Source organism: Labeo rohita, chromosome 20, assembly GCF_022985175.1.
Source record: "Labeo rohita strain BAU-BD-2019 chromosome 20, IGBB_LRoh.1.0, whole genome shotgun sequence".
Classification (NCBI taxonomy): Eukaryota; Metazoa; Chordata; class Actinopteri; order Cypriniformes; family Cyprinidae; genus Labeo; species Labeo rohita.
Window position 1 is genome coordinate 32,041,253 of NC_066888.1, and position 12,638 is coordinate 32,053,890.

Below are 12,638 nucleotides of genomic sequence, written 5' to 3' on the forward strand. Positions count from 1 at the left end.
ATCCTTCTGTCATCTGAGTTTTTTTAGTGTAATTGTACAAACGTCCTTCAGCTGGTGCTTCATGTCTTTTTGCTGTCAAATCTTCCCAAGCCTCCAAATCATCTCACTTCTTTTGAGAAACGTTTATGTGTTCATCTCTCAATTATCATTGGATTGCATTGCATTTTATGTTTGGATCATTTCAGTGCCATCTTACTAAGACATTATTGGAGATAAAACGTTTCTAAAAATGAGATTTTTTTGGCTCATTTTTTCATTCATATGCAAGGCTTTACAGGGTTGTGTGTTTTCGTGTGTTCAGCAGAGGGTGCCGAGCGTCTGGCGGCGATGCGCTCCGATTCGCTGGTTCCCGGGACGCACACGCCGCCGATCCGCAGACGCAGCAAACTGGCCAGTCTGGGACGACTCTTCAAACCGTGGAAATGGAGAAAGAAAAAGAGCGACAAGTTCAAGCAGACGTCTGCAGGTATGTCACATGCATAACAAGCCGCCTGCGGATGCACGGCTGAGTGTTTTGATTTCTAAGCCGTTTCATTGATGATCCGCAGTGCTGGAGAGGAAGATGTCGACCCGTCAGAGCAGAGAAGAGCTCATCAAGAGAGGCGTGCTCAAGGAAGTGTATGAGAAAGGTAGGACATAAGGTTTTGGTCTTTGTCCGTTCAAGCAGACAGGAACTGAATGTGCTTTATTGAAAATTCTGTCTTTCTTTCTTCTTTTTTGTATTTTAAACTAAAAATAGTATGAAACAAAATATACAGATGCAATAAATGTGCTGCAACATAGCAAAGGACAAGAAACAGTAATTACAAAATGTCTGAAAAGGAGCGGGATGTTTGCAAAAGCATATTTTCTCACCCCTTATACAATTCTAAATATCTGTATCACCATATATTACATATTCCTTACAAGATAGCAAATATATAGTATTTTAAACGCCAATCAAGTTGACATTTTACCCCGAACACCCTATAATCACACATCCCAATGCAATTAGCATTATAACCCACATTCACCATCATCTGTTTATCCACATATCTGTTTAATAAGGTGTTTTTAAACTGTTTAATATTTGTTCAATGTTTTAACATGAGATGCCCTTATATTAAACTTTTTACAATTTAATTCTTCTCTCAAGTTATATGAACCCTGCCTTTCCATATTTTTTGTAAATTTCCCTGAAGCAGATTTTTTCTTGCTTTGAACGCTTCCAAATTAATGAGCTTCAGTGTATGTGACTTTAAGAATAATGAATGTGTCTGTTCCAAATATCCAATTTGGTGATTATTGATGATTCTGATTGCTCTCTTTTGTAATATGCATATTGGTTATAAGTTAGTTTTGTAGGTGTTTCCCCAGATTTCCACACAGTAACTCAAATACAGTATTATAAGTAAATTATACAAAATATGCATTGATAGATTATTCACAATATGTCTTGATATAGTCAGTATTGCTGTGGTCTTTGCAAATTTTGCTTTGATTTGTTTTGATAATTGGATGTATTTGCGGATGTATTTTGTGGTCTAAACACACCAAGAAACTTATATTGCCAATTTTCAATTTTACTTCAATTTTATGTTTTCTAAATAACATAATCTTTGTTTTGCTCATATGTAATGACAATTTGTTTACATCAGACCACTGTTTTTTTTAAATTTATTAATTTCTGTTGTGATAACCTCCAAATGCATGTCATTGATATAGATTGTAAACAATTTTGGACCCAAGACCGATCCCTGTGGTACACCACAGGTTATGTTCATGTATGTAGATTTATGTTCACCAATTTACAAATTGTTGCCAATTTCTTAAATGACTCCTAACCCAGTCCAGTCCAACCCCTCTCATACACTACCAGTCAAAAGTTTTTAAACTGTAAGATTTTTAATGTTTTTTTTTTTAAAGAAGTCTCTTCTGCTCACCAAGCCTGCATTTATTTGATCCAAAGTACAGCAAAAGCAGTAATATTGTGAAATATTTTTACTATTTAAAATAACTGCTTTCCATTTGAATATATTTTTAAATGTAATTTATTTCTGTGATCAAAGCTGAATTTTCGGCATCATTACTCCAGTCCTCAGTGACACATGATCCTTCAGAAATCATTTTAAAATGCTGATTTGCTTCTTAAGAAACATTTATTATTATTATTATTATTATTATCAATATTTAAAAGGATGAGAACATTTTTTTAGGATTCTTCGATGAATAGAAAGATCCAAAGATCAGCATTTATCTGAAATAAAAAGCTTTTGTAACATTATACACTATGCTATTCCAAAGCTTGGAGTCAGTATAATTTTTTATTTTTTTGGGAAAGAAATTATAGAAATTAATACTTTAATATTTAGCAAGGATGCTTTATATTGATCAAAAGTGATGATAAAGAAATTTATAATGTTACAAAAGATTTCTATTTTAGATAAATGCTGTTCTTCTGAACTTTCTATTTATCAAAGAAACCTGAAAAAATTCTACTCAGCTGTTTTCGACATAATAATAATAAATGTTAAAATATATTAAAATAGAAAACAGCCATTTTAAAAAGTAAAAATATTTCAAAATTGTACTGTTTTTTTTTCTGTATTTTGGATCAAATAAAAGCAGGCTTGGTGAGCAGAAGCGACTTCTTTAAAAAAAAAACATAAAAATCTTACTTAGTGTACCATACCTCTTTAGTTTATGTAATAAAATGTCATGTTTTACAGTGTCAAATGCTAAATGAAGTAAGTGAGTATGAAACATCTTGATCTGTGTGTCAGTAGACGAGGTCAGTGTTGACACTGGCCACGTGTGTGTGAGTGACCTGGATAGACAGACGGTCATCAGTCCAGTATCAGAGTCTGCAGACACCAGCGTCACAGCGACAGGTGTGTTACAGTCCACATTTCAGATTCTACACAGTTTAACTTGGTTTAGTCTTTCATGATCATTTTCAACCCCTCTATGTAAGGTTTTTTCTGTTACTGTACCTTTAAGACATTTCATACTGATGTTTATTGGTATCAAGTTATTGAATGCAAATGAGCAATAGATTTTGATATGCAAATGAGATGGTCATATGTTAATGACAGTCGTTTATGCTGTTTTGTTTTAATAAATATTCTAGATGCACTTGGAGGGATGTGAGATTTATTTATTACAAAAGAGCAGGAAATATTAATTTATATTGTGTTATATATTGTTCTATTGTATATATAAAGGGAAAGGGACAGAAATCAATAATTTATTTAGCAAGGAAGCATTTATTAATTAAAATTGACTGTAAAGACATTTATAATGTGTGATAAGTTTTTTATATCAAATAAATGCTGTTCTTTTGAACATCAAATTCATCAAAGAATCTTGAAAAATAAAATGTATCACCATTTCCACAAAATTATTGGGCAGCACAACTATTTTCAACATTGCTAATTATTAGAAATATTTCTTGAACAGCAAATCAGCAAATTAGAATGAATTGTGAAGAATCATGTGACACTGAAGACAAGTAATGATGCTGAAAATTCAGCTTTGATCTCAGAAATCAATTATATTTTACTATATAATCACATAGAAAACTTATTTTAAATTCTAATAATGTCTCAGAATTTTTACTGTATTTTTCATCAAATAAATGCAGCATATACACACAGTTTTTGTCAAAAGTTTGGAAATATTATGATTTTTAAAGGTTCTGCTCACCAAGGCTGCATTTACTTGATCAAAAATACAGTAAAAACAGTAAAATAGTATTAAAATTTAAAATAACTCTTTTCTATGTGAATATATAGTAAAATATAATTTATTTCTGTGATCAAAGCTGAATTTTCAGCATCATTACTTTCGTCTTCAGTGTCACATGAATCTTCAGAAATCATTCTAATATGCTGACAATGCTCTCTCTCTGCTTTAGTGTCGTTCTCAGAGGTCCAGTCGTCTGGAGAAACAATGGCGTGTCTCTCGGATCTCGTCCCAAAGCCATCTCAAGCCCCGCCCTCTGTGAAGCCCGTGCCGTTGCCTAGCGACAGCGCTGACATCACTCACGTGAGGCCGTCGTCGCTGAAACAGCCTCCTGCCTTACCGCCGAAGCCATACAGCAGAATACCCAACCATCTCACAGGTGACGCGCCGCTGCGCTCTTCATCCGTTTCTTACGAAAACCATTGTGAAAAACTAAACTCTTTTTCGTCTTCTCTTCAGAGACGCTGGCTCGACTGTCGCCGCCTCTCCCTCCAAAGAAAGTGATGATATGTGAGCCGCCCTCGTTTCCCCTCAAATGCCTGCCGTCCCAGGGCTCGCACGCGCACGCACACACGCTCACACACGCGCACCCGCAGCAGTACGCCACGCTGCCGCTGTCACTGCACCCGCCCAGCCGCATCATCGAGGAGCTTAATAAAACTCTCGCACTCACCATGCAGAGACTTGAAAGGTGAGGACACGCACTCTCACGTTTGGAATCTGCAAAATGTTAATTATCATGTTAATAATTGTAGAATTAAGATGTTTACATATAGTCCACAAGAGAAAATAATAGTTGAATTTATAAAAATGACCCTGTTCAAAAGTTTACATACGCTTGATTCTTAATACTGTGTTGTTACCTGAAAGATCCACAGCCACAGTGTTTTTTTGTTTAGTGATAGTTGTTCATGAGTCCCTTGTTTGTCCTGAACAGTTAAACTGCCCGCTGTTCTTCAGGTCTCACAAATTCTTTGGTTTTTCAGCATTTTTGTGTATTTCCAACAATGACTATGATTTTGAGATCTAGTTTTTCACATTGAGGACAACTGAGGGACTCATATGCAACTATTACAGAAGGTTCTAACACTCACTGATGCTCCAGAAGGGAAAACCATGCATTAAGAGACAGGGGGTGAAAACTTTTAAACAGAATGAAAATGTGTAGGGTACAACAGTAAAAGGCGCCTTTGATATTATTTTCATCTAAACCACTAGTTGGCACAAAAACGTGGCGTAGCACTTTCCAAAACATCCGCTTTTTAAGATGCACGAGTGTATTTGTTTGATCCTTGACGCGATCGTGGACTGCAGCGCAAGTTGATTCTGTGCTTACTTGATCTAATATTTTGTTTTTTAAAATGTTGTAGATTTAGGTAACAAATGAGAATCGCTAAAATGCATATATTTTGACACAAAGGTCTTCTATGATTTTCAGTTTTGTTTAAGATAATTAAAGCAACAGTTTTTAAATAACGAAAGAATATGTAAAAGCGCCTCTGCTGTTGGAGCTAAAGGCGCACAGTAATTAACATGATGACTTTTCCATTTGTTGACATGACATGGTTAGATTCAGATGGTTAATATCATATATTGTGTTGGGTGTCCATCTTAGAAATAATCACCATGTTTAGAATGAAACCATCATATTTAAATGCTAATAATCATATCATATAATAAAATATCATTTGTTGTTACTACTGTAAATCTATATTAAATTATTATGTGATCTCCTTCGATGCTTTCAGAATTTTTACATTTTGCAATGATTTTGTTTTTGTATTTTAAAATATGTTTTATATTATCATATTTTAATGACAGTATATTAATTGAACAAAAAATAATTTTATTTATGAAAATAAGCAGAAAATAGTACAGACTTTGCTAAAGTGTGTTGCTGTAAGTATGAACTTAAACATTATAAAAAAACATTATTTTAGTTAAAGTATTTGTATCAATACTGTGTGCCTTTTACCCCGTGTGTGGGGTAAAAGGCCCCCCTTGCCACCTCATACATTTATGAGATTTTTTTAACAAAATAAACAACTTGTATGATTTATTTTCACACAAAATATATTGCTCCATAAATGTTCAATACAAACATATGTATTTTTCTGCAATCATATTCTTCAGGGCACAGTGAAAAGCACTTTTTTTTCTTTAGCCCTGTTGTATCCTACATTTTTCTTATTTTGTCTAAATATCATATTTTTAATTTAGTACTGCCCTTCAGAGGCTACAGAAGATACTTACATGTTTCCCAGAAGACAAAAGTTAAATTTACCCTGATTTTCAGATTCAAAAAGTTTTTATGTGAAGTATCTTCCGTACTAAATAAACAATATCATGCATTTTGTATCATCCCTCTTATTTTGGTCAAATAATTAACATTTTGCAGATTCTGAATTATATATAACTATTATTCACTCTAGCTGTATACTGTTTTTACAAATGAGAACATCCATAAATGGAGGTTTTGTCTGTTTTTTTTTCTCAGTTCTGGATACAAATGTGTCCTTAAAATTAAAAAAATTAGGTAGTTGACAACATTAGGATTGTCAAAAAACAAAAAATATAACTCATGATTAATTATTATTATTATTTTTTTTGAAAGTTGACTTTTCTGAAATTAGTGTTTAAGTAAAATTTTACTTTCAAAATAGCATTAATTTAGTTTCAGTGTGTTTAGATGATTTTTTTTAAATAGGTCTGTATATATATATATTTTTATTCCTTTTTATTTATTAGTTTTTGTTTAGTTTCTGTGTTTTACCACTTAAAATGAAATGAAAATGGGAAATGTTGTCTTTGCAACTGCCTAAAGTAAAACCTTTTTATTATATTTAATTTATTTAACCTAAACATTTTTAATTAAAATAATGCTGAAATGAATCAAAATATAAATATTATTAGAAAACGAAGGCTACATTTAGATAGTTGACAACACTAGTTGAATTTTCTGAAATAGTATTTAAGTAAAATTTTACTTTCAAAATAGCATTAATTTAGTTTCAGTGTGTTTAGATCATTTTTAAAGAGATTTTCATTTTCATATCGATGTTTCAGTATCACTATTTCTAGTTCTGTCACAGTGTTATAGTTTTTGTTAATATTTTGAAGTTGATTTTGTATATTTTTTTGTTAGTAAAGGTTCTAGTAATGTTATTACTGTCATATTTGTTAGTTTTTAAATAGGTCTGTATAGTTGTTATTCCTTTTTATTTATTAGTTTTGTTTAGTTTACCTAATTTTTTTTTTATAATATTTGATTTATTTAACAAACATTTTGATAATTAAAATAAAGCTGAAATAAAATTAAAATGTGAATATTATTAGAAAACTAAGGCAACATTTCTAATTTTCATCTAGTTTAATTTGAAGCACTAAAATTACTAAAAACTAAACTAAAACTGAAATAAAAATGAATAAAACCTAAAGAGTAATTTGAAAACATAATGAAAACAACAAAAGCACATAACAAAATGACTAAAAATGTAACTAAAATGAAAATTAAAATTAAAAACATAAAAATACAAGCTAATTCAAAATACTAATAAGAACTATAATAGTATATAAATAACATTGAGATAACTGTGTGTGTGTGTGTGTGTGTGTGTGTGTGTAGCTCTGTACTGCAGGCGGTGCCATCTGTCCTGATGGAGACGGAAGAGGAGAAGGAGAACAGAGATTCAATGCACCAAACTCCCGCCAACACACACACACTCATCACACACACCTTCAGCACGCATGAGGAAGAGGACGAGGAAGAGGAGGATGACGACGACTCACTGTTTACAAGTACGAGAGCTTTGGTGGGGAAATACAGCATGTGACACGAGTGTGTGTGTTTATGTGAACTCAATCTGTATGTGTGTGTGTGTGCAGGTACACTCGCTTTAAGGATCTTACGAAAAGATTCGCTGGCGATCAAATTGAGCAATCGCCCGTCGAAGAGAGAACTGGAGGATAAAAACATTCTACCCATGATGACCGACCAGGAGCGGCTGGAGTCCAGACAGCAGATCGGCACCAAACTCACCCGGTGAGGAGACACACACATGTTTGTTTTTGTGAATTGTGGGGACTTTCCATAGACTTCTATAGTTTTTATACTGACCAAACAATATTGTCTGTCCCCTAACCCAACCCTAACCCTAAACCTACCCCCTTACAGAAAACATGTTTGCATTGTTACATTTTCAGATAAACATCAGTTACTATTTTTAATCTTTTTTTTACATTGTGAAGACCACAGGCTGGTCCCCACCATGTCCAAAATTTCAGGTTTTACTATTCTGGTGAGGACATTTGGTCCCCACAATGTAGCAAGAACAAGTACACACACACACACACACGTTGTGTTTCCATGTTTTATGGGGACATTCCATAGGTGTAATGGTTTTTATACTGTACAAAACCGTATTTTCTGTCGCCCTACACCTAAACCTAGCCCTCACAGGAGACTGTGCACACTTTTACTTTCTCAAAAAAACTCATTCTGCATGATTTATAAGTCTGTTTCCTCATGGGAACCTAAAAAATATCACCACAAGGTGAAAATTTACTATCTTTGTCGGGACATTCGGTCCCCATGACGTGATAAATACCAGGTATTCACATACAGACTATCACAATTGCACACATGGGTTATTATAGTAAACAAAAACTAAAAGTAAAACTAAAACCATATGGAAAACATTTTCATTGCATGAAATAAAATAAACATTGACTGAAAAAATGTATATGTGACCCTGGACCACAAGAACATTCTTAAGTAGCACGGGTATATTCATAGGAAAAACAGCCAAAAACATCGGTCAAAATGATCTTTTTTTTCTTTTATGCCAAAAAATCATTAGGTTATTAAGTAAAGATCATATTCCATGAAGATATTTTGAACATTTCCTACCGTAAATATATCCAAAATTAATTTTTTAATTAGTAATATGCATTGCTAAGAACTTCGTTTGGACAACTTTAAAGACGATTTTCACAATATTTATGCATTTATGCAATATATGCACCCTCAGATGGCAGATTTTCAAATAGTTGTATTTTGGGCCAAATTTTGTCCTATTCTAACAAACTATACATCAGTGAAAAGCTTATTTATTCAGAAAAATGACCATTATGACTGGTTTTGTGGTCCAGGGTCACATATAGAAAAAAACATTACATTATGAAAAAAAATAATTACAAAATAATTCAAATGAAAACTAAAAAAAAAAAAAAAATGTGCAAAATATTTTTTTTTTACTACTTAAATGAAAAACTTGAATGAAAACAATATTAAATTAAATATTGAAATGCAGATCTCTTTTTTTGCTATAGTTCATAGAAATTTGAACTGGAGAGTCTTTTATATCTGAAAATAGGTTAATCATTTTTTTTAATAGAATTTTTCACAATATTTACATTTTTTGCACCCTCAGAAGCCAGATTTTCAAATAGTTGTATTTTGGGCCAAATTTTGTCCTATTCTAATAAACTATACATCAATGGAAAGCTTATTTATTTAGAAAAATGACCATTATGACTGGTTTTGTGGTCCAGGGTCACATATAGAAAAAACAATACACTGTTTTATTTGAATTAACTTGATGTACTAAAATAATTCAAATGAAAACTAAAAAAAAAAAAAATATATATATATATATATATATATATATATATATTTTTTTTTTTTTTTACCACTTTAACAAAAACCAAAATGTAAACAATATTAAAGTAAATATTGAAATTAATATTTATGCTTTTTTAATCTTTAATCATTTTTTTTATAAATTTATACATATTAGTACATAGAAATAAATTAACAATTAATTAATTAAATATGTTAAAGTAGATTAAGGCTTGATGAGTAAGATTATGGATGTAAATATGTGCTTGCACAGTTATTTGATTCTGAATCTTAATTATATGTTTTAGTGAAATCTGAAATTAAATTATAATTTATTTTATGCAGATCTCTTTTTTGGCTATAATTTATATAAATTTGAACTGGAGAGGCTTTTATATCTGAAAATAGGTTAATCATTTTTTTTTTGGATATGAATGCATTATGCACAGGTATTTTGTTATTGTAATCGATTGTTAAATTCCATAATCAGTGCATTAATGTACATTGGATTATATTGGTTGGAAGAACATAAAAAAGAGGTGTTTCTATATGTAGTCACATTAGTAAATGTTTTAATGTTAATGCAAAATTTCCATGAACTCAAGATTCTTGTTATACTGTGGTTTTGTTAACTGAGTAGAAATTATATGTAAAATTATGGTTTGCATAATTGTGTTAAATTTAATTAATATATTATTAACCTTACTTTAAATTGCGGTTTTATATTGTAATAGCTTAAGATAGTCTTTTATTGTTTTCTAATATTTTTGTAATTTGCCTTTATTCCTTTGATTTCTTAAATATCTTTAAAAGGAAAAATTCATTTAAATATTTATCAAACATCTTCAAAATATTTCCACATTATTGCAGTTTTTACATTTTTAAAAATGTATACTCTTAACTAAGAATATAACTTATAACAGCCGATCAGAACATACCTGATTTTAATATGCAGCTGTGGAGGCAAATTTTGGGCCAATGAGATTTGACTATGGGTGGAGCTACAGTTCTGCAAAATTAAAGGCAAACTGACCAGGAAAATGTCTTAGTATTTCAGTCAGATTGTGATTAAGTTGTGATTAAATCTGTTTATTATCAGGTCAGGGTGTTTATGTGGTTTTTAAACGATCTAAACCAAGTGTTTTGCGTCTGTCTCCAGTCGTCTGAGCCAGAGACCGTCAGCAGAAGAACTGGAGCAGAGAAACATCCTCAAACGTACGTCAACACAAACACCATCTTAAGTATCATGAGGAAAAGCTTCATATTCTGAGTACGTGTGTTTTATTGTCTCTCGTTCAGCGCGTAACGAGCAGGAGGAGCTGGAGGAGAAGCGCGAGCTGAAGAAACGGCTCTCAAGGAAGGTGAGAGCAAGAGATTTTCCCAAATCGGGAGGTTTTTTGGCTTTTCCCGGACTCTGTTCCTATAGCAACAAACTATTCTGGGTCACGGCACACATTAGATCAGAGTTACGCAACATCTTCAGGAGTGTGTTTGTTTCTGTGTGTGTGTTTAGTTGAGTCAGAGACCCACCGTAGAGGAGCTCAGAGAGGCCAAAATTCTCATCCGCTTCAGCGATTACGTGGAAGTGGCGGAAGCTCAGGATTACGACCGGCGCGCGGACAAACCCTGGACCAGACTCACTGCTGCTGATAAGGTTCATCCATCACCTTCATAACCTTGCGCTTTACAAAACAAAAGCTTGATGGTGTCACTTTTGAAAATTAAGGCATAAATATTGTATTTTAAATAGAAGTTTATATTAAAGGAGAAGTCCACTTACAGAACAACAATTTACAAATCATTTACTCACCCCCTTGTCATCCAAGATGTTCATGTCTTTCTGTCTTCAGTCGTTAAGAAATTATGGTTTTTGAGGAAAACATTTCAGGATTTTTCCCCATATAATGGACTTGGGTGCCCCGAAATGTAGTTTAAATGCAGCTTCAAAGGCTCTAAACGATCCCAGCCGAGGAAGAAGGGTCTTATCTAGCGAAACAATCGGTCATTTTTTTTGGAAAATAAATTTTTTAATACTTTTTAAGCACACAGTGTAGCACAGGCTCTGAGATGCGCGTCCACGATGCTATGAATTAGTGATGGGTCGTTCTTGAATGATTCTTTCATTTTGAAAGATTCTTCAATGTGACTCGGGGAGTGATTTGTTCAGTCGCGCATGCGCAACATCCTATTAGGTTCTGTACTGGAATTAGTTCACCTGTTTCGAGTCTTCGGGTTTTTCGAGTGGTTCGTTCATCTTATGGGGCTGTCACATGATGAACGAACGACTCAAACCCGAAAACTTGTCAGATCAGAGGTGAGGTGAGCGAATCATAGACTAAAGACCCAGGTAAACAATGAATGAATCTTTTCTGTTTCTTATAGCATTATAGTTTTGTCTTGTTTGTAGTGTGATCAATGTTTGTGTAAGCAGTAGATGTGTTAGGGAAGTAACACGTAACATTTTAATTATATTTTGCTAAAATGAATGAAATAACTCAAAAGATTCATTCGTTTTGCTGAATGAGACTCAAAGGTCCGAGTCTGTAAAATGATCCGAACTTCCCATCACTACTACGAATCACGTCTAAGTTCATCATCTGTGTACTGAGTATGGTGAAAAACTTCATCTTATTTTCTCCTACAACTTGAGAGGACATCGTTGTACCTTTTTGTTGTAAACAGCGTTTGACTTACTTGTACTTTCTTAGTCTTTGCGCGTTTGCTTTGTAAACACTGGGTCTGTAGTTCCGCCTACGTTCTGTGTGACCTTTCGACGTGATTCAGTAGTACATAGCGTCATGGACGCACATCCCAGAGCCTGTGCTACACAAGCTTTTGTGCTAAAAAAGTATAAACAATTTTATTTTCCGAAAACAATTACCGATTGTTTCACTAGATAAGACCCTTCCTCCTCGGCTGGGATCGTTTAGAGCCTTTGAAGCTGCATTTAAACTACATTTTGGAAGTTCAAAATCGGGGCACCAACTAAGTCCATTATATGAAGAAAAATCCTGAAATGTTTTCCTCAAAAAACAATTTATTCACGACTGAAAACAGAAAGACGTGAACATCTTGGATGACATGGGGGTGAGTAAATTATTTGTGAATTGTTGAATAATATCTGTTGCAATTGTTCAAACATTAAGAATGTTGTGTACACATAAAATCGTATTAAAATTTAAAATTAAGTGATTATATACATTACTATATATATCAGAGGCTGTGCTACACTTTAACATTGTTGGTCATTTTGACAGACAGGGTCGTAAAAATTCTGTCATAATGTATTATTACC

At 32.9% G+C, this 12,638-nt stretch overlaps 1 protein-coding gene across 6 annotated transcripts in view; it reads left to right on the forward strand.

Annotated features, from left to right (window-relative positions):
- Positions 1 to 12,638, forward strand: part of phactr1 (phosphatase and actin regulator 1) — a 29,565-nt gene that overhangs the window by 11,381 nt on the left and 5,546 nt on the right. For 3 of the 6 annotated variants that reach the window (XM_051138552.1, XM_051138549.1, XM_051138548.1), the window contains exons 2-11: positions 302 to 466; positions 549 to 629; positions 2,763 to 2,870; positions 3,896 to 4,102; positions 4,183 to 4,414; positions 7,349 to 7,521; positions 7,609 to 7,765; positions 10,503 to 10,558; positions 10,643 to 10,704; positions 10,857 to 10,997. In XM_051138552.1, the coding sequence (XP_050994509.1) occupies positions 302 to 466; positions 549 to 629; positions 2,763 to 2,870; positions 3,896 to 4,102; positions 4,183 to 4,414; positions 7,349 to 7,521; positions 7,609 to 7,765; positions 10,503 to 10,558; positions 10,643 to 10,704; positions 10,857 to 10,997 (1,382 nt within the window). The remainder of the gene's footprint in view (positions 1 to 301; positions 467 to 548; positions 630 to 2,762; positions 2,871 to 3,895; positions 4,103 to 4,182; positions 4,415 to 7,348; positions 7,522 to 7,608; positions 7,766 to 10,502; positions 10,559 to 10,642; positions 10,705 to 10,856; positions 10,998 to 12,638) is intronic. The other 3 variants (XM_051138553.1, XM_051138551.1, XM_051138550.1) reach the window with 2 other exon arrangements.